A 22,065-nucleotide genomic window follows, 5' to 3' on the forward strand; every position below is an offset into this window, starting at 1 on the left:
TACACTCTACACTCTAGACCATACACTCTATACCCTACACTCTATACCCTACACTCTACACCCTACACTCTATACCCTTCACTCTATACCCTACACTCTACACTCTATACCCTACACTCTATACCCTACACTCTATACCCTACACTCTATACCCTACACTCTACACTTTATACCCTACACTCTATACCCTACACTCTATACCCTACACTCTATACCCTACACTCTATACCCTACACTCTACACTCTATACCCTACACTCTATACCCTACACTCTATACCCTACACTCTACACTTTATACCCTACACTCTATACCCTACACTCTATACCCTCCACTCTATACCCTACACTCTACACCCTACACTCTACACTTTACACTCTATACCCTACACTCTATACCCTACACTCTACACATTATACCCTACACTCTATACCCTACACTCTATACCCTACACTCTATACCCTACACTCTATACCCTACACTCCACACTTTATACCCTACACTCTATACTATACACTCTATACCCTACACTCTATACGCTACACTATACACTCTATGCCCTACACTCTACACCATACACTCTATACCCTACACTGTATATTCTACGCTATAAACTCTATACCCTACAATCTATACCTTACACTCTATACCCTACACTCTATACCCTACACTCTATACCCTACACTGTATACCATACACTCTATATCCTACACTCTATACCCTACACTCTATACCCTACACTCTACACTCTATACCCTACACTCTACACCATACACTCTATACCCTACACTCTATACCCTACACTCTATACCCTACACTCTACACTCTATACCCTACACTCTATACCATACACTCTATACCCTACACTCTATACCCTACACTCTACACTCTAAACTGTATACCATACACTCTATACCCTACACTCTACACCCTACACTCTATACCATACACTCTATACCCTACACTCTACACTCTATACCCTACACTCTATACCCTACACTCTATACCCTACACCCTACGCTCTATACCCTACACTCTATACCCTACACTCTACACTCTACACCATACACTCTATACCCTACCCTCTATACCTTACACTCTATACCCTACACTCTACACAGTATACCCTACACTCTATACCCTACACTCTGCACTCTATACCCTACACTCTATACCATACACTCTACACTCTATACCCTACACTCTTTACCCTACACTCTATACCCTACACTCTATACCCTACACTCTACACTTTATACCCTACACTCTATACCCTACACTCTATACCCTACACTCTATACCCTACCCTCTACACTCTATACCCTACACTCTATACCCTACACTCTACACTTTATACCCTACACTCTATACCCTACACTCTATACCCTCCACTCTATACCCTACACTCTACACTCTACACCCTACACTCTACACTTTACACTCTATAACCTACACTCTATACCCTACACTCTACACTTTATACCCTACACGCTATACCCTACACTCTATACCCTACACTCTATACCCTACACTCTATACCCTACACTCTATACCCTACACTCTACACCCTACACCCTACACTCTATACCCTACACCCTATACCCTACACTCTATACCCTACACTCTACACCCTTCACTCTATACCCTACACTCTATACCCTACACTCTATACCCTACACTCTACACTCTATACCCTACACTCTACACTCTATAACCTACACTCTATACCCTACAATCTATACCATACACTCTATACCATACACTCTATACCATACACTCTATCCCCTGCACTCTATACCATACACTCTACACTCTATACCCTACACTCTATACCCTACACTCTACACCCTTCACTATATACCCTACACTCTACACTCTATTCCCTACACTCTCTACCCTACACTCTATACCATACACTCTATACCATACACTCTGTCCCCTACTTTCTATACCCTACACTCTACACTCTATACCCTACACTCTATACCCAACACTCTACACTCTATACCCTACACTCTATACCCTACACTCTATACCATACACTCTATACCCTACACTCTACACTCTATACCCTACACTCTATACCCTACACTCTATACCCTACACTCTACACTCTATACCCTACACTCTATTCCATACACTCTATACCCTACACTCTATACCCTACACTCTACACTCTATACCCTACACTCTACACTTTACACTCTATACCCTACACTCTATACTCTATACCCTACACTCTATACCGTACATTCTACACTCTATACCCAACACTGTATACCCAACACTCTAATCCCTACACTCTACACTCTATGCCCTACACTCTATACCCTACACTCTATACCCTACACTCTACACACTACACTCTATACCCTACACTCTATACCCTACACTCTATACCCTACACTCTACACTCTATACCCTACACTCTATACCATACACTCTACACTCTATACCCTACACTCTACACTCTATACCATACACTCTATACCCTACACTCTATACCCTACACTCTACAAACTACAATCTATACCCTACACTCTATACCCTACACTCTATACCCTACACTCTATACCCTACACTCTACACTCTATACCCTACACTCTACACTCTATACCCTACACTCTATACCCTACACTCTACACTCTATACCCTACAATCTATACCCTACACTCTATACCCTACACTCTATACCCTACACTCTACACTCTATACCCTACACTCTATACCCTACACTCTACACTCTATACCCTACAATCTATACCCTACACTCTATACCCTACACTCTATACCCTACACTCTATACCCTACACTCTACACTCTATACCCTACACTCTATACCCTACACTATACACTCTATACCCTACACTCTACACTCTATACCCTACACTCTATACCCTACACTCTATACCCTACACTCTACACTCTATACCCTACACTCTATACCATACACTCTATACCCTACACTCTATACCCTACACTATACACTCTATACCCTACACTCTACACTCTATACCATATTCTCTATACCCTACACTCTATACCCTACACTCTAAACTCTATACCCTACAATCTATACCCTACACTCTATACCCCACAATCTATACCCTACACTCTATACCCTACACTCTACACTCTATACCCTACACTCTATACCCTACAATCTATACCCTACACTCTATACTATACACTCTATACCCTACACTCTATACCCTACACTATACACTCTATACCCTACACTCTACACCATACACTCTATACCCTACACTCTATGCTCTACGCTATACACTCTATACCCTACAATCTATACCTTACACTCTATACCCTACACTCTATACCCTACACTCTATACCCTACACTCTACACTCTATAACCTACACTCTATACCATACACTCTATATCCTACACTCTATACCCTACACTCTACACTCTATCCCCTACACTCTATACCATACACTCTATACCCTACACTCTATACCCTACACTCTATACCCTACACTCTACACTCTATACCCTACACTCTATACCATACACTCTATACCCTACACTCTATACCCTACACTCTACATTCTAAACTGTATACCATACACTCTATACCCTACACTCTACACCCTACACTCTATACCATACACTCTATACCCTACACTCTACACTCTATACCCTACACTCTATACCCTACACTCTATACCCTACACCCTACGCTCTATACCCTACACTCTATACCCTACACTCTACACTCTATACCCTACACTCTATTCCATACACTCTATACCCTACACTCTATACCCTACACTCTACACTCTATACCCTACACTCTACACTTTACACTCTATAACCTACACTCCATACCCTACACTCTATACTCTATACCCTACACTCTATACCGTACATTCTACACTCTATACCCTACACTCTATACCCTACACTCTAATCCCTACACTCTACACTCTATACCCTACACTCTATACCCTACACTCTATACCCTACACTCTACACTCTATACCCTACACTCTATACCCTACACTCTATACCCTACACTCTATACCCTACACTCTACACTCTATACCCTACACTCTATACCATACACTCTATACCCTACACTCTACACTCTGTTCCCTACACTCTATACCATACAATCTATACCCTACACACTATACCCTACACTATACACTCTATACCCTACACTCTACACTCTATAACATACACTCTATACCTTACACTCTATACCCTACACTCTACACTCTATACCCTACAATCTGTACCCTACACTCTATCCCCTATGCTCTATACCCTACTCTCTATACCCTACACTCTACACTCTATACCCTACAGTCTATACCCTACACTCTACACTGTATACCATACACTCTATACCCTACACTCTATACCCTACACTCTACACTCTATACCCTACAATCTTACCCTACACTCTATACCCTACTCTATACCCTACACTCTACACTCTATACCCTACACTCTATAACATACACACTATACACTACACTCTATACCTTGCACTCTATACCCTACACTCTACACTCTACAATCTATACCCTACACGCTACACTCTATACCCTACACTCGATAACAAACACTCTATACCCTACACTATATACCATACACTCTATACCATACACTCTATACCGTACACTCTATACCCTACACTCTACACTCTATACTCTACACTCTATACCCTACACTCTATACCCTACACTGTATACCCTACACTCTACACTCTATACCCTACACTCTAATCCCTACACTCTACACTCTATACCCTACACTCTATACCCTACACTCTATACCCTACACTCTACACTCTATACCCTACACTCTATACCCTACACACTATACCCTACACTCTATACCCTACACTCTATACCCTACACTCTATACCCTACACTCTACACCCTACACTTTATACCTTACACTCTATACCCTACACTCTATACCCTACACTCTATACCCTGCACTCTATACCCTACACTCTACACTCTACACCATACACTCTATACCCTACCCTCTATACCCTACACTCTATACCCTTCACTCTATCCCCTACACTCTACACCCTTCACTTTATACCTTACACTCTATAACCCAACACTCTATACCCTACACCCTATGCTCTATACCTCACACTCTATACCCTACACTCTAAACTCTATACCCTACACTCTATTCCATACACTCTATACCCTACACTCTACACTCTATACCCTACACTCTACACTTTACACTCTATACCCTACACTCTATACCCTACACTCTATACTCTATACCCTACACTCTATACCGTACATTCTACACTCTATACCCCACCCTCTACACCCTACACTCTAATCCCTACACTCTACACTCTATACCCTACACTCTATACCCTACACTCTATACCCTACACTCTATACCCTACACTCTACACTCTATACCATACACTCTACACTCTATACCCTACACTCTACACTCTATACCATACACTCTATACCCTACACTCTATACCCTACACTCTACACTCTATACCCTACACTCTATACCATACACTCTATACCCTACACTCTATACCATACACTCTACACCATACACTCTATACCATACACTCTATACCTCACACTCTACACTCTATACCCTACACTCTATACCCTACACTCTATACCATACACTCAATACTCTACACTCTATACGCTACACTATACACTCTATACTCTACACTCTACACCATACACTCTATACCCTACACTCTATACTCTACGCTATACACTCTATACACTACAATCTATACCTTACACTCTATACCCTACACTCTATACCCTACACTCTATACCCTACACTCTACACTATATAACCTACACTCTATACCATACACTCTATATCCTACACTCTATACCCTACACTCTATACCCTACACTCTACACTCTATACCCTACACTCTATACCATACACTCTATACCCTACACTCTATACCCTACACTCTATACCCTACACTCTATACCCTACACTCTACACTCTATACCCTACACTCTATACCATGCACTCTATACCCTACACTCTATACCCTACACTCTACACTATAAACTGTATACCATACACTCTATACCCTACACTCTACACCCTACACTCTATACCATTCACTCTATACCCTACACTCTACACTCTATACCCTACACTCTATATCCTACACTCTATACCCTACACCCTACGCTCTATACCCTACACTCTATACCCTACACTCTACACTCTATACCCTACACTCTATACCATACACTCTATACCCTACACTCTATACCCTACACTCTACACTATAAACTGTATACCATACACTCTATACCCTACACTCTACACCCTACACTCTATACCATACACTCTATACCCTACACTCTACACTCTATACCCTACACTCTATATCCTACACTCTATACCCTACACCCTACGCTCTATACCCTACACTCTATACCCTACACTCTACACTCTAGACCATACACTCTATACCCTACACTCTATACCCTACACTCTACACCCTACACTCTATACCCTTCACTCTATACCCTACACTCTACACTCTATACCCTACACTCTATACCCTACACTCTATACCCTACACTCTATACCCTACACTCTACACTTTATACCCTACACTCTATACCCTACACTCTATACCCTACACTCTATACCCTACACTCTATACCCTACACTCTACACTCTATACCCTACACTCTATACCCTACACTCTATACCCTACACTCTACACTTTATACCCTACACTCTATACCCTACACTCTATACCCTCCACTCTATACCCTACACTCTACACCCTACACTCTACACTTTACACTCTATACCCTACACTCTATACCCTACACTCTACACATTATACCCTACACTCTATACCCTACACTCTATACCCTACACTCTATACCCTACACTCTATACCCTACACTCCACACTTTATACCCTACACTCTATACTATACACTCTATACCCTACACTCTATACGCTACACTATACACTCTATGCCCTACACTCTACACCATACACTCTATACCCTACACTGTATATTCTACGCTATAAACTCTATACCCTACAATCTATACCTTACACTCTATACCCTACACTCTATACCCTACACTCTATACCCTACACTGTATACCATACACTCTATATCCTACACTCTATACCCTACACTCTATACCCTACACTCTACACTCTATACCCTACACTCTACACCATACACTCTATACCCTACACTCTATACCCTACACTCTATACCCTACACTCTACACTCTATACCCTACACTCTATACCATACACTCTATACCCTACACTCTATACCCTACACTCTACACTCTAAACTGTATACCATACACTCTATACCCTACACTCTACACCCTACACTCTATACCATACACTCTATACCCTACACTCTACACTCTATACCCTACACTCTATACCCTACACTCTATACCCTACACCCTACGCTCTATACCCTACACTCTATACCCTACACTCTACACTCTACACCATACACTCTATACCCTACCCTCTATACCTTACACTCTATACCCTACACTCTACACAGTATACCCTACACTCTATACCCTACACTCTGCACTCTATACCCTACACTCTATACCATACACTCTACACTCTATACCCTACACTCTTTACCCTACACTCTATACCCTACACTCTATACCCTACACTCTACACTTTATACCCTACACTCTATACCCTACACTCTATACCCTACACTCTATACCCTACCCTCTACACTCTATACCCTACACTCTATACCCTACACTCTACACTTTATACCCTACACTCTATACCCTACACTCTATACCCTCCACTCTATACCCTACACTCTACACTCTACACCCTACACTCTACACTTTACACTCTATAACCTACACTCTATACCCTACACTCTACACTTTATACCCTACACGCTATACCCTACACTCTATACCCTACACTCTATACCCTACACTCTATACCCTACACTCTATACCCTACACTCTACACCCTACACCCTACACTCTATACCCTACACCCTATACCCTACACTCTATACCCTACACTCTACACCCTTCACTCTATACCCTACACTCTATACCCTACACTCTATACCCTACACTCTACACTCTATACCCTACACTCTACACTCTATAACCTACACTCTATACCCTACAATCTATACCATACACTCTATACCATACACTCTATACCATACACTCTATCCCCTGCACTCTATACCATACACTCTACACTCTATACCCTACACTCTATACCCTACACTCTACACCCTTCACTATATACCCTACACTCTACACTCTATTCCCTACACTCTCTACCCTACACTCTATACCATACACTCTATACCATACACTCTGTCCCCTACTTTCTATACCCTACACTCTACACTCTATACCCTACACTCTATACCCAACACTCTACACTCTATACCCTACACTCTACACCCTACACTCTATACCATACACTCTATACCCTACACTCTACACTCTATACCCTACACTCTATACCCTACACTCTATACCCTACACTCTACACTCTATACCCTACACTCTATTCCATACACTCTATACCCTACACTCTATACCCTACACTCTACACTCTATACCCTACACTCTACACTTTACACTCTATACCCTACACTCTATACTCTATACCCTACACTCTATACCGTACATTCTACACTCTATACCCAACACTGTATACCCAACACTCTAATCCCTACACTCTACACTCTATACCCTACACTCTATACCCTACACTCTATACCCTACACTCTACACACTACACTCTATACCCTACACTCTATACCCTACACTCTATACCCTACACTCTACACTCTATACCCTACACTCTATACCATACACTCTACACTCTATACCCTACACTCTACACTCTATACCATACACTCTATACCCTACACTCTATACCCTACACTCTACAAACTACAATCTATACCCTACACTCTATACCCTACACTCTATACCCTACACTCTATACCCTACACTCTACACTCTATACCCTACACTCTACACTCTATACCCTACACTCTATACCCTACACTCTACACTCTATACCCTACAATCTATACCCTACACTCTATACCCTACACTCTATACCCTACACTCTACACTCTATACCCTACACTCTATACCCTACACTCTACACTCTATACCCTACAATCTATACCCTACACTCTATACCCTACACTCTATACCCTACACTCTATACCCTACACTCTACACTCTATACCCTACACTCTATACCCTACACTATACACTCTATACCCTACACTCTACACTCTATACCCTACACTCTATACCCTACACTCTACACTCTATACCCTACACTCTATACCATACACTCTATACCCTACACTCTATACCCTACACTATACACTCTATACCCTACACTCTACACTCTATACCATATTCTCTATACCCTACACTCTATACCCTACACTCTAAACTCTATACCCTACAATCTATACCCTACACTCTATACCCCACAATCTATACCCTACACTCTATACCCTACACTCTACACTCTATACCCTACACTCTATACCCTACAATCTATACCCTACACTCTATACTATACACTCTATACCCTACACTCTATACCCTACACTATACACTCTATACCCTACACTCTACACCATACACTCTATACCCTACACTCTATGCTCTACGCTATACACTCTATACCCTACAATCTATACCTTACACTCTATACCCTACACTCTATACCCTACACTCTATACCCTACACTCTACACTCTATAACCTACACTCTATACCATACACTCTATATCCTACACTCTATACCCTACACTCTACACTCTATCCCCTACACTCTATACCATACACTCTATACCCTACACTCTATACCCTACACTCTATACCCTACACTCTACACTCTATACCCTACACTCTATACCATACACTCTATACCCTACACTCTATACCCTACACTCTACATTCTAAACTGTATACCATACACTCTATACCCTACACTCTACACCCTACACTCTATACCATACACTCTATACCCTACACTCTACACTCTATACCCTACACTCTATACCCTACACTCTATACCCTACACCCTACGCTCTATACCCTACACTCTATACCCTACACTCTACACTCTATACCCTACACTCTATTCCATACACTCTATACCCTACACTCTATACCCTACACTCTACACTCTATACCCTACACTCTACACTTTACACTCTATAACCTACACTCCATACCCTACACTCTATACTCTATACCCTACACTCTATACCGTACATTCTACACTCTATACCCTACACTCTATACCCTACACTCTAATCCCTACACTCTACACTCTATACCCTACACTCTATACCCTACACTCTATACCCTACACTCTACACTCTATACCCTACACTCTATACCCTACACTCTATACCCTACACTCTATACCCTACACTCTACACTCTATACCCTACACTCTATGCCATACACTCTATACCCTACACTCTACACTCTGTTCCCTACACTCTATACCATACAATCTATACCCTACACACTATACCCTACACTATACACTCTATACCCTACACTCTACACTCTATAACATACACTCTATACCTTACACTCTATACCCTACACTCTACACTCTATACCCTACAATCTGTACCCTACACTCTATCCCCTATGCTCTATACCCTACTCTCTATACCCTACACTCTACACTCTATACCCTACAGTCTATACCCTACACTCTACACTGTATACCATACACTCTATACCCTACACTCTATACCCTACACTCTACACTCTATACCCTACAATCTTACCCTACACTCTATACCCTACTCTATACCCTACACTCTACACTCTATACCCTACACTCTATAACATACACACTATACACTACACTCTATACCTTGCACTCTATACCCTACACTCTACACTCTACAATCTATACCCTACACGCTACACTCTATACCCTACACTCGATAACAAACACTCTATACCCTACACTATATACCATACACTCTATACCATACACTCTATACCGTACACTCTATACCCTACACTCTACACTCTATACTCTACACTCTATACCCTACACTCTATACCCTACACTGTATACCCTACACTCTACACTCTATACCCTACACTCTAATCCCTACACTCTACACTCTATACCCTACACTCTATACCCTACACTCTATACCCTACACTCTACACTCTATACCCTACACTCTATACCCTACACTCTATACCCTACACTCTATACCCTACACTCTACACTCTATACCCTACACTCTATACCATACACTCTATACCCTACACTCTACACTCTATTCCCTACACTCTATACCATACAATCTATACCCTACACTCTATACCCTACACTATACACTCTATACCCTACACTCTATAACATACACTCTATACCTTACACTCTATACCCTACACTCTACACTCTATACCCTACAATCTGTACCCTACACTCTATCCCCTATGCTCTATACCCTACTCTCTATACCCTACACTCTACACTCTATACCCTACAGTCTATACCCTACACTCTACACTGTATACAGTACACTCTATACCCTACACTCTATACCCTACACTCTACACTCTATACCCTACAATCTTACCCTACACTCTATACCCTACTATATACCCTACACTCTACACTCTATACCCTACACTCTATAACATACACACTATACACTACACTCTATACCTTGCACTCTATACCCTACACTCTACAATCTATACCCTACACGCTACACTCTATACCCTACACTCGATAACAAACACTCTATACTCTACACTATATACCATACACTCTATACCATACACTCTATACCGTACACTCTATACCCTACACTCTACACTCTATACTCTACACTCTATACCCTACACTCTATACCCTACACTGTATACCCTACACTCTACACTCTTTACCCTACACTCTACACTCTACAGTCTATGCCCTACACTTTATACCCTACACTCTACACTCTATACCATACACTCTATACCCTACACTCTACACTCTATACCCTACACTCTACACTCTATGCCCTACACTTTATACCCTACACTCTGCACTCTATACCATACACTCTATACTCTACACTCTATACCATACACTCCACACCCTACACTCTATACCATACACAGTCAATATGAATAATCAGGATCACTTTGCACTCAATACAAGTAGGTGCTTAGGAGGAAAAAAATAAAGTCAATAGAATAGAACAACCTCCAGCACACATAAAAAAGGTGAGAAAAGTCTTGTCTTCAATTCACAATGATGCAATTTTATTCATTAATTCTGGGGGTTCACAGCCATGAAACAAAGTATAATGAGAGATTTTCCCAACGTTTCGACCGTGAAAAGGTCTTTATCAAGGGTACAATCTATACAAATAAAAACAAAAAATACAACATAAATAAATTGTATACTATGAAAATACAGATAATAAATCAAGAACTGTTATTACATAACATCAACAAAAATACTGGTAGTCCATATATGTATCTGAACTCTCAAAATCAACACCATGGAAAAAAGTAAATATGATATCCATTTATCAAATTAATCATAAAACCAGGTGTTCACATAATATAGGCCTTGAAGGCAGGACAATAAATGATGCATGGTTCCAAATGAACCTAAAGAGAAAATAATGGGTAAATAAATCAATAAATAACTAAATGTCTATAATCACCCCAATAGAGGTCAGAGCCGTGAAAAAATAAGAATGGGGAGGTACAAATGTATATAGTCGCTCTATAATATACAAATCCTGCACAAAATGTATAGCACATAAGCTATAAGGATATAAATAAACACACGAAAGTTAGTAGCGATGTATCCCCATAATGAGCCAGAGGTCCCCGGGAGAAAAAAAGAAAAAGACCACCAACAATGAACAAATAAACAAGCCTCAGCGTGCTGGGCAAGGGAGATACGTTTGATTATAAAAACATATAAAGAAAAAGGTACGATTGACGCCAAATTAAGTCAATATCTCATCAATACCCAACCGATGATACCTGTATTTTACGTATTGCCAAAGGTGCATAAGGACTTAATGAATCCACCAGGACGACCTATTGTGGCGTCAACTAATTCCCTTCTTTCTCCCCTGGCCATCACATTGGATCGTATTCTTACTCCCCTGTTACATAATATTTCTTCATATCTCAAAGACACAACAGATTTTCTATCTAAATTGCACGCCATCACTCCCGTGGTTTCTGGGTGCACACTCGTCACGTTAGACGTGAACAGTTTATATACGTGTATCGATCATCAAAGAGGTATTGCAGCGGTTCAATGGTTTTTGACAGAACATACTGATTTTTCCCCTGATCAGCTTCAGTTTTGTGTGGATTTACTATCCTTTGTGTTACACAAAAACTTCTTTATGTTTGGCGATCAGTATTACATACAAAGAACTGGGACAGCCATGGGTTCGAACATGGCACCGCCATATGCAAACATTTTTATGGCAGCTTTTGAGGAAACTTATGTTTATACACATCCGTTATTTCAAACACATTCTGTATACTGGAAACGGTATATAGATGATGTTTTTATGATTTGGAGGGGGGGAGAGGATCTTCTCCTTCGGTTCGTAAGTGACATTAACACCTGTGTTCCTAATTTGTCATTTTCCATGCAAAAAAGTAATGTATCCATTAATTTTTTGGACACAATGATTACATTAGAAGCTGACGGAAATCTTGATGTGGACCTGTACTGTAAACCAACTGATAAGAACAGTTTGTTGCATTATAGTAGCTGTCACCCTCGACATGTCAAGCAGTCTTTACCTATTTCTCAATATCATCGGTTATCACGGATTGTCTCTAATGAGGAGAAGCAGGCGATACGACATCATGAAATGTCAGTTAAATTCCTACAGCGTGGGTATCCTTTAAGAACACTTCAAAAGGCGACAAATAATATTAGGAACAACAGGGTGAATTTGGGGAGACAAAGAATACCTTTTGTCAGCACGTTTCATCCATATCTTTATAAGATAAAAAACTGTGTCTTACGTCACTGGGATTTGTTGGGTAAAGCATATCCGGGCATCCCGGAATTTAATGACACTCCCATCATGTGTTACAAAAAACCCTCGAATCTCAGAAATCTTTTGGTTAAGGCTGACATTGGGTCCGATAAACCCCATTACACACAAAGGACTCTTTCTACACAGAAGCGAGGTACGTTTCCTTGTCTTCATTGTTTTCAATGTTCTAACATCACGAAGGGAGAGACCTTCTCACACCCCCGATCCGGAAAAATTTTCAATATAAATGGCTTTTTCACATGCAATTCCTCTTATGTCATATATTTGATTAAGTGTCCATGCGGTCTCGGGTATGTTGGGGAGACTTCCCAGCATATCCGGGACCGCATATCCCAACACAAGTCTACCATCAGGTGTCAAAAGCTAATGCTACCTATTCCAGCACACTTTGCTGCTGCTGGACATAATGTGTCTCAACTTAAATATCAGGTCATAGAGAGTGTAGCATTACCTAGACGGGGAGGTGATAGGATCAAGAGACTTAAATCCAGGGAATCTTTTTGGATTTTCACATTACAAACACTGGAACCGTGGGGACTGAATAGGGAGTATGAGATCAGTTATTGAATATATTTTGATTATACGTCACAGTGTTTAATAAGTAGGCTGTATGTATATGTATATATATTTGAGTCATTTATTTTTTCTTTTTTATCTTTTCTTTTTCATAGGTTCCTTGATGTATAGGTATGTATCCCCTAAATGAGCGCTTATCTCCTCTTCTTTGGTTTTTTTCTTCCCTTCTTCTCTTTTTATTTTCCTGTTAATATTCTTTGTTTCCTTTCCTCTCATATAGTTTTGCACTACTTAGCGTCAGCATTTTATCTTTTATTCTCCTAGTTCTTTTGATTCCGGTACTATATGAGCGACGCTTTATATGTCTGTGCCTGCGTGGCTTTCTCTCCCTTCTGCTTTACTATATCACTCGGCTTCTCCCGGTGCCATGGTTACGACACATGAGTACTTCTCCTCTCTCTTGTTCGGCTTTTTCCGGGATGACTCGGCTTCACCACATGTGACTGACCGGAGATTACATCAGTGCCCTATATAAGGTCCTTCTACACACTGCTCCATTACTGCTCGGGGAGGCCTTTTCTTATCTTGTTCACCACTAAAGGTATTTATCTTTCACAGCACGCTGAGGCTTGTTTATTTGTTCATTGTTGGTGGTCTTTTTCTTTTTTTCTCCCGGGGACCTCTGGCTCATTATGGGGATACATCGCTACTAACTTTCGTGTGTTTATTTATATCCTTATAGCTTATGTGCTATACATTTTGTGCAGGATTTGTATATTATAGAGCGACTATATACATTTGTACCTCCCCATTCTTATTTTTTCACGGCTCTGACCTCTATTGGGGTGATTATAGACATTTAGTTATTTATTGATTTATTTACCCATTATTTTCTCTTTAGGTTCATTTGGAACCATGCATCATTTATTGTCCTGCCTTCAAGGCCTATATTATGTGAACACCTGGTTTTATGATTAATTTGATAAATGGATATCATATTTACTTTTTTCCATGGTGTTGATTTTGAGAGTTCAGATACATATATGGACTACCAGTATTTTTGTTGATGTTATGTAATAACAGTTCTTGATTTATTATCTGTATTTTCATAGTATACAATTTATTTATGTTGTATTTTTTGTTTTTATTTGTATAGATTGTACCCTTGATAAAGACCTTTTCACGGTCGAAACGTTGGGAAAATCTCTCATTATACTTTGTTTCATGGCTGTGAACCCCCAGAATTAATGAATAAAATTGCATCATTGTGAATTGAAGACAAGACTTTTCTCACCTTTTTTATGTGTGCTGGAGGTTGTTCTATTCTATACCATACACGCTATACCCTACACTCTACACTCTATACCCCACACTCTAGAGCATACACTCTACACCCTACACTCTATACCATACACTCTAATCCCTAAACTCTACACTCTATACCCTACACTCTATACCCTACACTCTACACTCTATTCCATACACTCTATACCCTACACTCTATACCCTAAACTCTACACTCTATTCCATACACTCTATACCCTACACTCTATACCCTATACTCTACACTCTGTACCCTACACTCTACACTCTGCACTCTAAACTCTATACCCTACACTCTATTCCATACACTCTATACCCTACACTCTATACCGTACACTCTATACCCTACAATATACACTTTACACTCTATACGCTACACTCTATACCCTACACTCTATAAGCTATACCCTACACTCTATACCGTACATTCTACACTCTATACCCTACAATCTATACCCTACACTCTAATCCCTACACTCTACACTCTATACCCTACACTCTATACCCTACACTCTATACCCTACACTCTACACTCTATACCCTACACTCTATACCCTACACTCTATACCCTACACTCTACACTCTATACCCTACACTCTATACCATACACTCTATACCCTACACTCTAAACTCTATTCCCTACACTCTATACCATACACTCTATACCCTACACTCTACACTCTATACCCTACACTCTACACTCTATACCATACACTCTATACCCTATACTCTATACCCTATACTCTACACTCTATACCCTACAATCTATACCCTACATTCTATACCCTACACTCTATACCCTACACTCTACACTCTATACCCTACACTCTATACCATACACTCTATACCCTACACTCTATACCCTACACACTATACCCTACACTCTACACTCTATACCCTACACTCTATAACATACACTCTATACCCTACACTCTGCACCCTACACTCTACACTCTATACCCTACACTCTATAACCTACACTCTATACCCTACACTCTATACCCTACTCTCTACACTTTATACCCTACACTCTACACTCTATACCCTACACTCTATACCCTACACTCTACACTCTATACCCCACACTCTGCACTCTATACCCTACTCTCTAAACCCTACACTCTATACACTACACTCTACACTCTATACCCTACACTCTATACCCTACACTCTACACTCAATACCCTACACTCTACACTCTATACCCTACTCTCTAAACCCTACACTCTATACCTTACACTCTATACCCTACACTCTACACTCTATACCCTACACACTATACCCTACACTCTATACCCTACACTCTATACCCTACACTCTATACCCTACACTCTACACCCTACACTTTATACCTTATACTCTATACCCTACACTCTATACCCTACACTCTATACCCTGCACTCTATACCCTACACTCTACACTCTACACCATACACTCTATACCCTACCCTCTATACCCTACACTCTATACCCTTCACTCTATCCCCTACACTCTACACCCTTCACTTTATACCTTACACTCTATAACCCAACACTCTATACCCTACACCCTATGCTCTATACCTCACACTCTATACCCTACACTCTAAACTCTATACCCTACACTCTATTCCATACACTCTATACCCTACACTCTATACCCTACACTCTACACTCTATACCCTACACTCTACACTTTACACTCTATACCCTACACTCTATACCCTACACTCTATACTCTATACCCTACACTCTATACCGTACATTCTACACTCTATGCCCCACACTCTACACCCTACACTCTAATCCCTACACTCTACACTCTATACCCTACACTCTATACCCTACACTCTATACCCTACACTCTACACTCTATACCCTACACTCTATACCCTACACTCTATACCCTACACTCTATACTCTATACCCTACACTCTATACCATACATTCTATACCCTACACTCTACAATCTATTCCCTACACTCTATACCATACACTCTATACCCTACACTCTATACACTACACTCTACACATTATACCCTACACTCTATACCCTACCCTCTACACTCTATACCCTACACTCTATACCATACACTCTATACCCTACACTCTATACCCTACACTCTATACCCTACACTCTACACTCTACACCATACACTCTATACCCTACCCTCTATACCCTACACTCTATACCCTACACTCTATCACCTACACTCTACACCCTTCACTTTATACCTTAAACTCTATACCCTACACTCTATACCCTACACTCTACACTCTATACATCACACTCTATACCCTACACTCTAAACTCTATACCCTACACTCTATTCCATACACTCTATACCCTACACTCTATACCCTACACTCTACACTCTATACCCTACACTCTACACTTTACACTCTATACCCTACACTCTATACCCTACACTCTATACTCTATACCCTACACTCTATACCGTACATTCTACACTCTATACCCCACACTCTATACCCTACACTCTAATCCCTACACTCTACACTCTATACCCTACACTCTATACCCTACACTCTATACCGTACACTCTACACTCTATACCCTACACTCTATACCATACACTCTATACCCTACACTCTATACCCTACACTCTACACTCTATACCCTACACTCTATACCCTACACTCTATACCCTACTCTCTACACTTTATTCCCTACACTCTATACCCTACACTCTATACCCTGCACTCTATACCCTACACCCTACACTCTACACCCTACACTCTACACTTTACACTCTATACCCTACACTCTATACCCTACACTCTATACCCTACACTCTACACTTTATACCCTACACTCTATACCCTACACTCTATACCGTACACTCTATACCCTACACGCTATACCCTACACTCTATACCCTACACTCTATACCCTACACTCGATACCCTACACTTTACACCCTACACTCTATACCCTACACCCTATACCCTACACTCTATACCCTACACTCTATACCCTACACTCTACACTCTATAGCCTACACTCTATACCCTACACTCTATACCCTACACTCCATACCCTACACTCTATACCCTACACTCTATACCCTACACTCTATACCCTACACTCTATACCCTACACTTTACACTCTATACCCTACACTCTACACTCTAAACTGTATACCCTACACTCTACACCCTACACTCTACACCCTACACTCTATACCATACACTCTATACCCTACACTCTACACTCTATACCCTACACTCTATACCCTACACTCTATACCCTACACCCTACGCAATATACCCTACACTCTACACTCTATACCCTACACTCTATACCCTACACACTATACCCTACACCCTACGCTCTATACCCTACACTCTATACCCTACACTCTATTCCATACACTCTATACCCTACACTCTATACCCTACACTCTACACTCTATACCCTACACTCTATACCCTACACTCTATACTCTATACCCTACACTCTATAGCATACACTCTACACTCTATACCCTACACTCTATACCCTACACTCTATACCCTACACTCTACACTCTATACCCTACACTCTACACTCTAAACTGTATACCCTACACTCTACACCCTACACTCTACACCCTACACTCTATACCATACACTCTATACCCTACACTCTACACTCTATACCCTACACTCTATACCCTACACTCTATACCCTACACCCTACGCAATATACCCTACACTCTACAATCTATACCCTACACTCTATACCCTACACACTATACCCTACACCCTACGCTCTATACCCTACACTCTATACCCTACACTCTATTCCATACACTCTATACCCTACACTCTATACCCTACACTCTACACTCTATACCCTACACTCTATACCCTACACTCTATACTCTATACCCTACACTCTATAGCATACACTCTACACTCTATACCCTACACTCTATACCCTACACTCTAATCCCTACACTCTACACTCTATACCCTACACTCTACACCCTACACTCTATACTCTACACTCTACACTCTATACCCTACACTCTATACCATACTCTCTATACCCTACACTCTACACTCTATTCCCTACACTCTATACCATACACTCTATACCCTACACTCTATACCCTACACTATACACTCTATACCCTACACTCTACACTCTATACCATACACTCTATACCCTACACTCTATATCCTACACTCTACACTCTATACCCTTCAATCTATACCCTACGCTCTATACCCTACACTCTAACCCTACACTCTATACCCTACACTCTACACTCTATACCCTACACTCTTTATTATACACTCTATACACTACATTCTATACTCTACACGCTATAACATACACTCTATACCCTACACTCTATACCTTACACTCTATACCCTACACTCTACACCCTACACTCTGCACTCTATACCCTACACTCTATACCTTACACACTATACCCTACACCCTACGCTCTATACCCTACACTCTATACCCTACACTCTACACTCTATACCCTACACTCTATTCCATACACTCTATACCCTACACTCTATACCCTACACTCTACACTCTATACCCTACACTCTATACCCTACACTCTATACTCTATACCCTACACTCTATAGCATACACTCTACACTCTATACCCTACACTCTATACCATACACTCTATACCCTACACTCTATACCCTACACTCTAATCCCTACACTCTACACTCTATACCCTACACTCTACACCCTACACTCTATACCCTACACCCTACACTCTATACCCTACACCCTATACCCTACACTCTATACCCTACACTCTATACCCTACACTCTACACTCTATACCCTACACTCTATACCCTACATTCTATACCCTACACTCTATACCCTACACTCTACACTCTATACCCTACACTCTACACTCTAAACTGTATACCCTACACTCTACACCCTACACTCTACACCCTACACTCTATACCATACACTCTATACCCTACACTCTACACTCTATACCCTACACTCTATACCCTACACTCTATACCCTACACTCTATACCCTACACTCTAATCCCTACACTCTACACTCTATACCCTACACTCTACACCCTTCACTCTATACCCTACACCCTACACTCTATACCCTACACTCTATACCCTACACTCTATACCCTACACTCTATACCCTACACTCTACACTCTATACCCTACACTCTACACTCTAAACTGTATACCCTACACTCTACACCCTACACTCTACACCCTACACTCTATACCATACACTCTATACCCTACACTCTACACTCTATACCCTACACTCTATACCCTACACTCTATACCCTACACCCTACGCAATATACCCTACACTCTACAATCTATACCCTACACTCTATACCCTACACTCTATACCCTACACCCTACGCTCTATACCCTACACTCTATACCCTACACTCTATTCCATACACTCTATACCCTACACTCTATACCCTACACTCTACACTCTATACCCTACACTTTATACCCTACACTCTATACTCTATACCCTACACTCTATAGCATACACTCTACACTCTATACCCTACACTCTATACCCTACACTCTAATCCCTACACTCTACACTCTATACCCTACACTCTACACCCTACACTCTATACCCTACACTCTACACTCTATACCCTACACTCTATACCATACACTCTATACCCTACACTCTACACTCTATTCCCTACACTCTATACCATACACTCTATACCCTACACTCTATACCCTACACTATACACTCTATACCCTACACTCTACACTCTATACCATACACTCTATACCCTACACTCTATATCCTACACTCTACACTCTATACCCTTCAATCTATACCCTACGCTCTATACCCTACACTCTAACCCTACACTCTATACCCTACACTCTACACTCTATACCCTACACTCTTTATTATACACTCTATACACTACATTCTATACTCTACACGCTATAACATACACTCTATACCCTACACTCTATACCTTACACTCTATACCCTACACTCTACACCCTACACTCTGCACTCTATACCCTACACTCTATACCCTACACACTATACCCTACACCCTACGCTCTATACCCTACACTCTATACCCTACACT

At 40.9% G+C, this 22,065-nt stretch overlaps 1 protein-coding gene across 2 annotated transcripts; it reads left to right on the forward strand.

Annotated features, from left to right (window-relative positions):
• Positions 1 to 13,094: 13,094 nt before the first annotated feature.
• Positions 13,095 to 15,923, forward strand: LOC138654578 (uncharacterized). Of its 2 annotated transcripts, none has more exons than XM_069743473.1 (2): positions 13,095 to 15,252; positions 15,808 to 15,923. In XM_069743473.1, exon 1 carries the CDS (start codon positions 13,128 to 13,130, stop codon positions 14,700 to 14,702), a length of 1,575 nt encoding a protein of 524 aa, XP_069599574.1. In that variant the 5' UTR covers positions 13,095 to 13,127; the 3' UTR covers positions 14,703 to 15,252; positions 15,808 to 15,923. The 2 variants fall into 2 exon arrangements, with proteins under 2 accessions (XP_069599574.1, XP_069599575.1); XM_069743474.1 differs by lacking the exon at positions 15,808 to 15,923 and adding an exon at positions 15,553 to 15,790.
• Positions 15,924 to 22,065: the final 6,142 nt, after the last annotated feature.

This window comes from Ranitomeya imitator, unplaced genomic scaffold (genome assembly GCF_032444005.1).
Source record: "Ranitomeya imitator isolate aRanImi1 unplaced genomic scaffold, aRanImi1.pri SCAFFOLD_51, whole genome shotgun sequence".
Taxonomy (NCBI): Eukaryota; Metazoa; Chordata; class Amphibia; order Anura; family Dendrobatidae; genus Ranitomeya; species Ranitomeya imitator.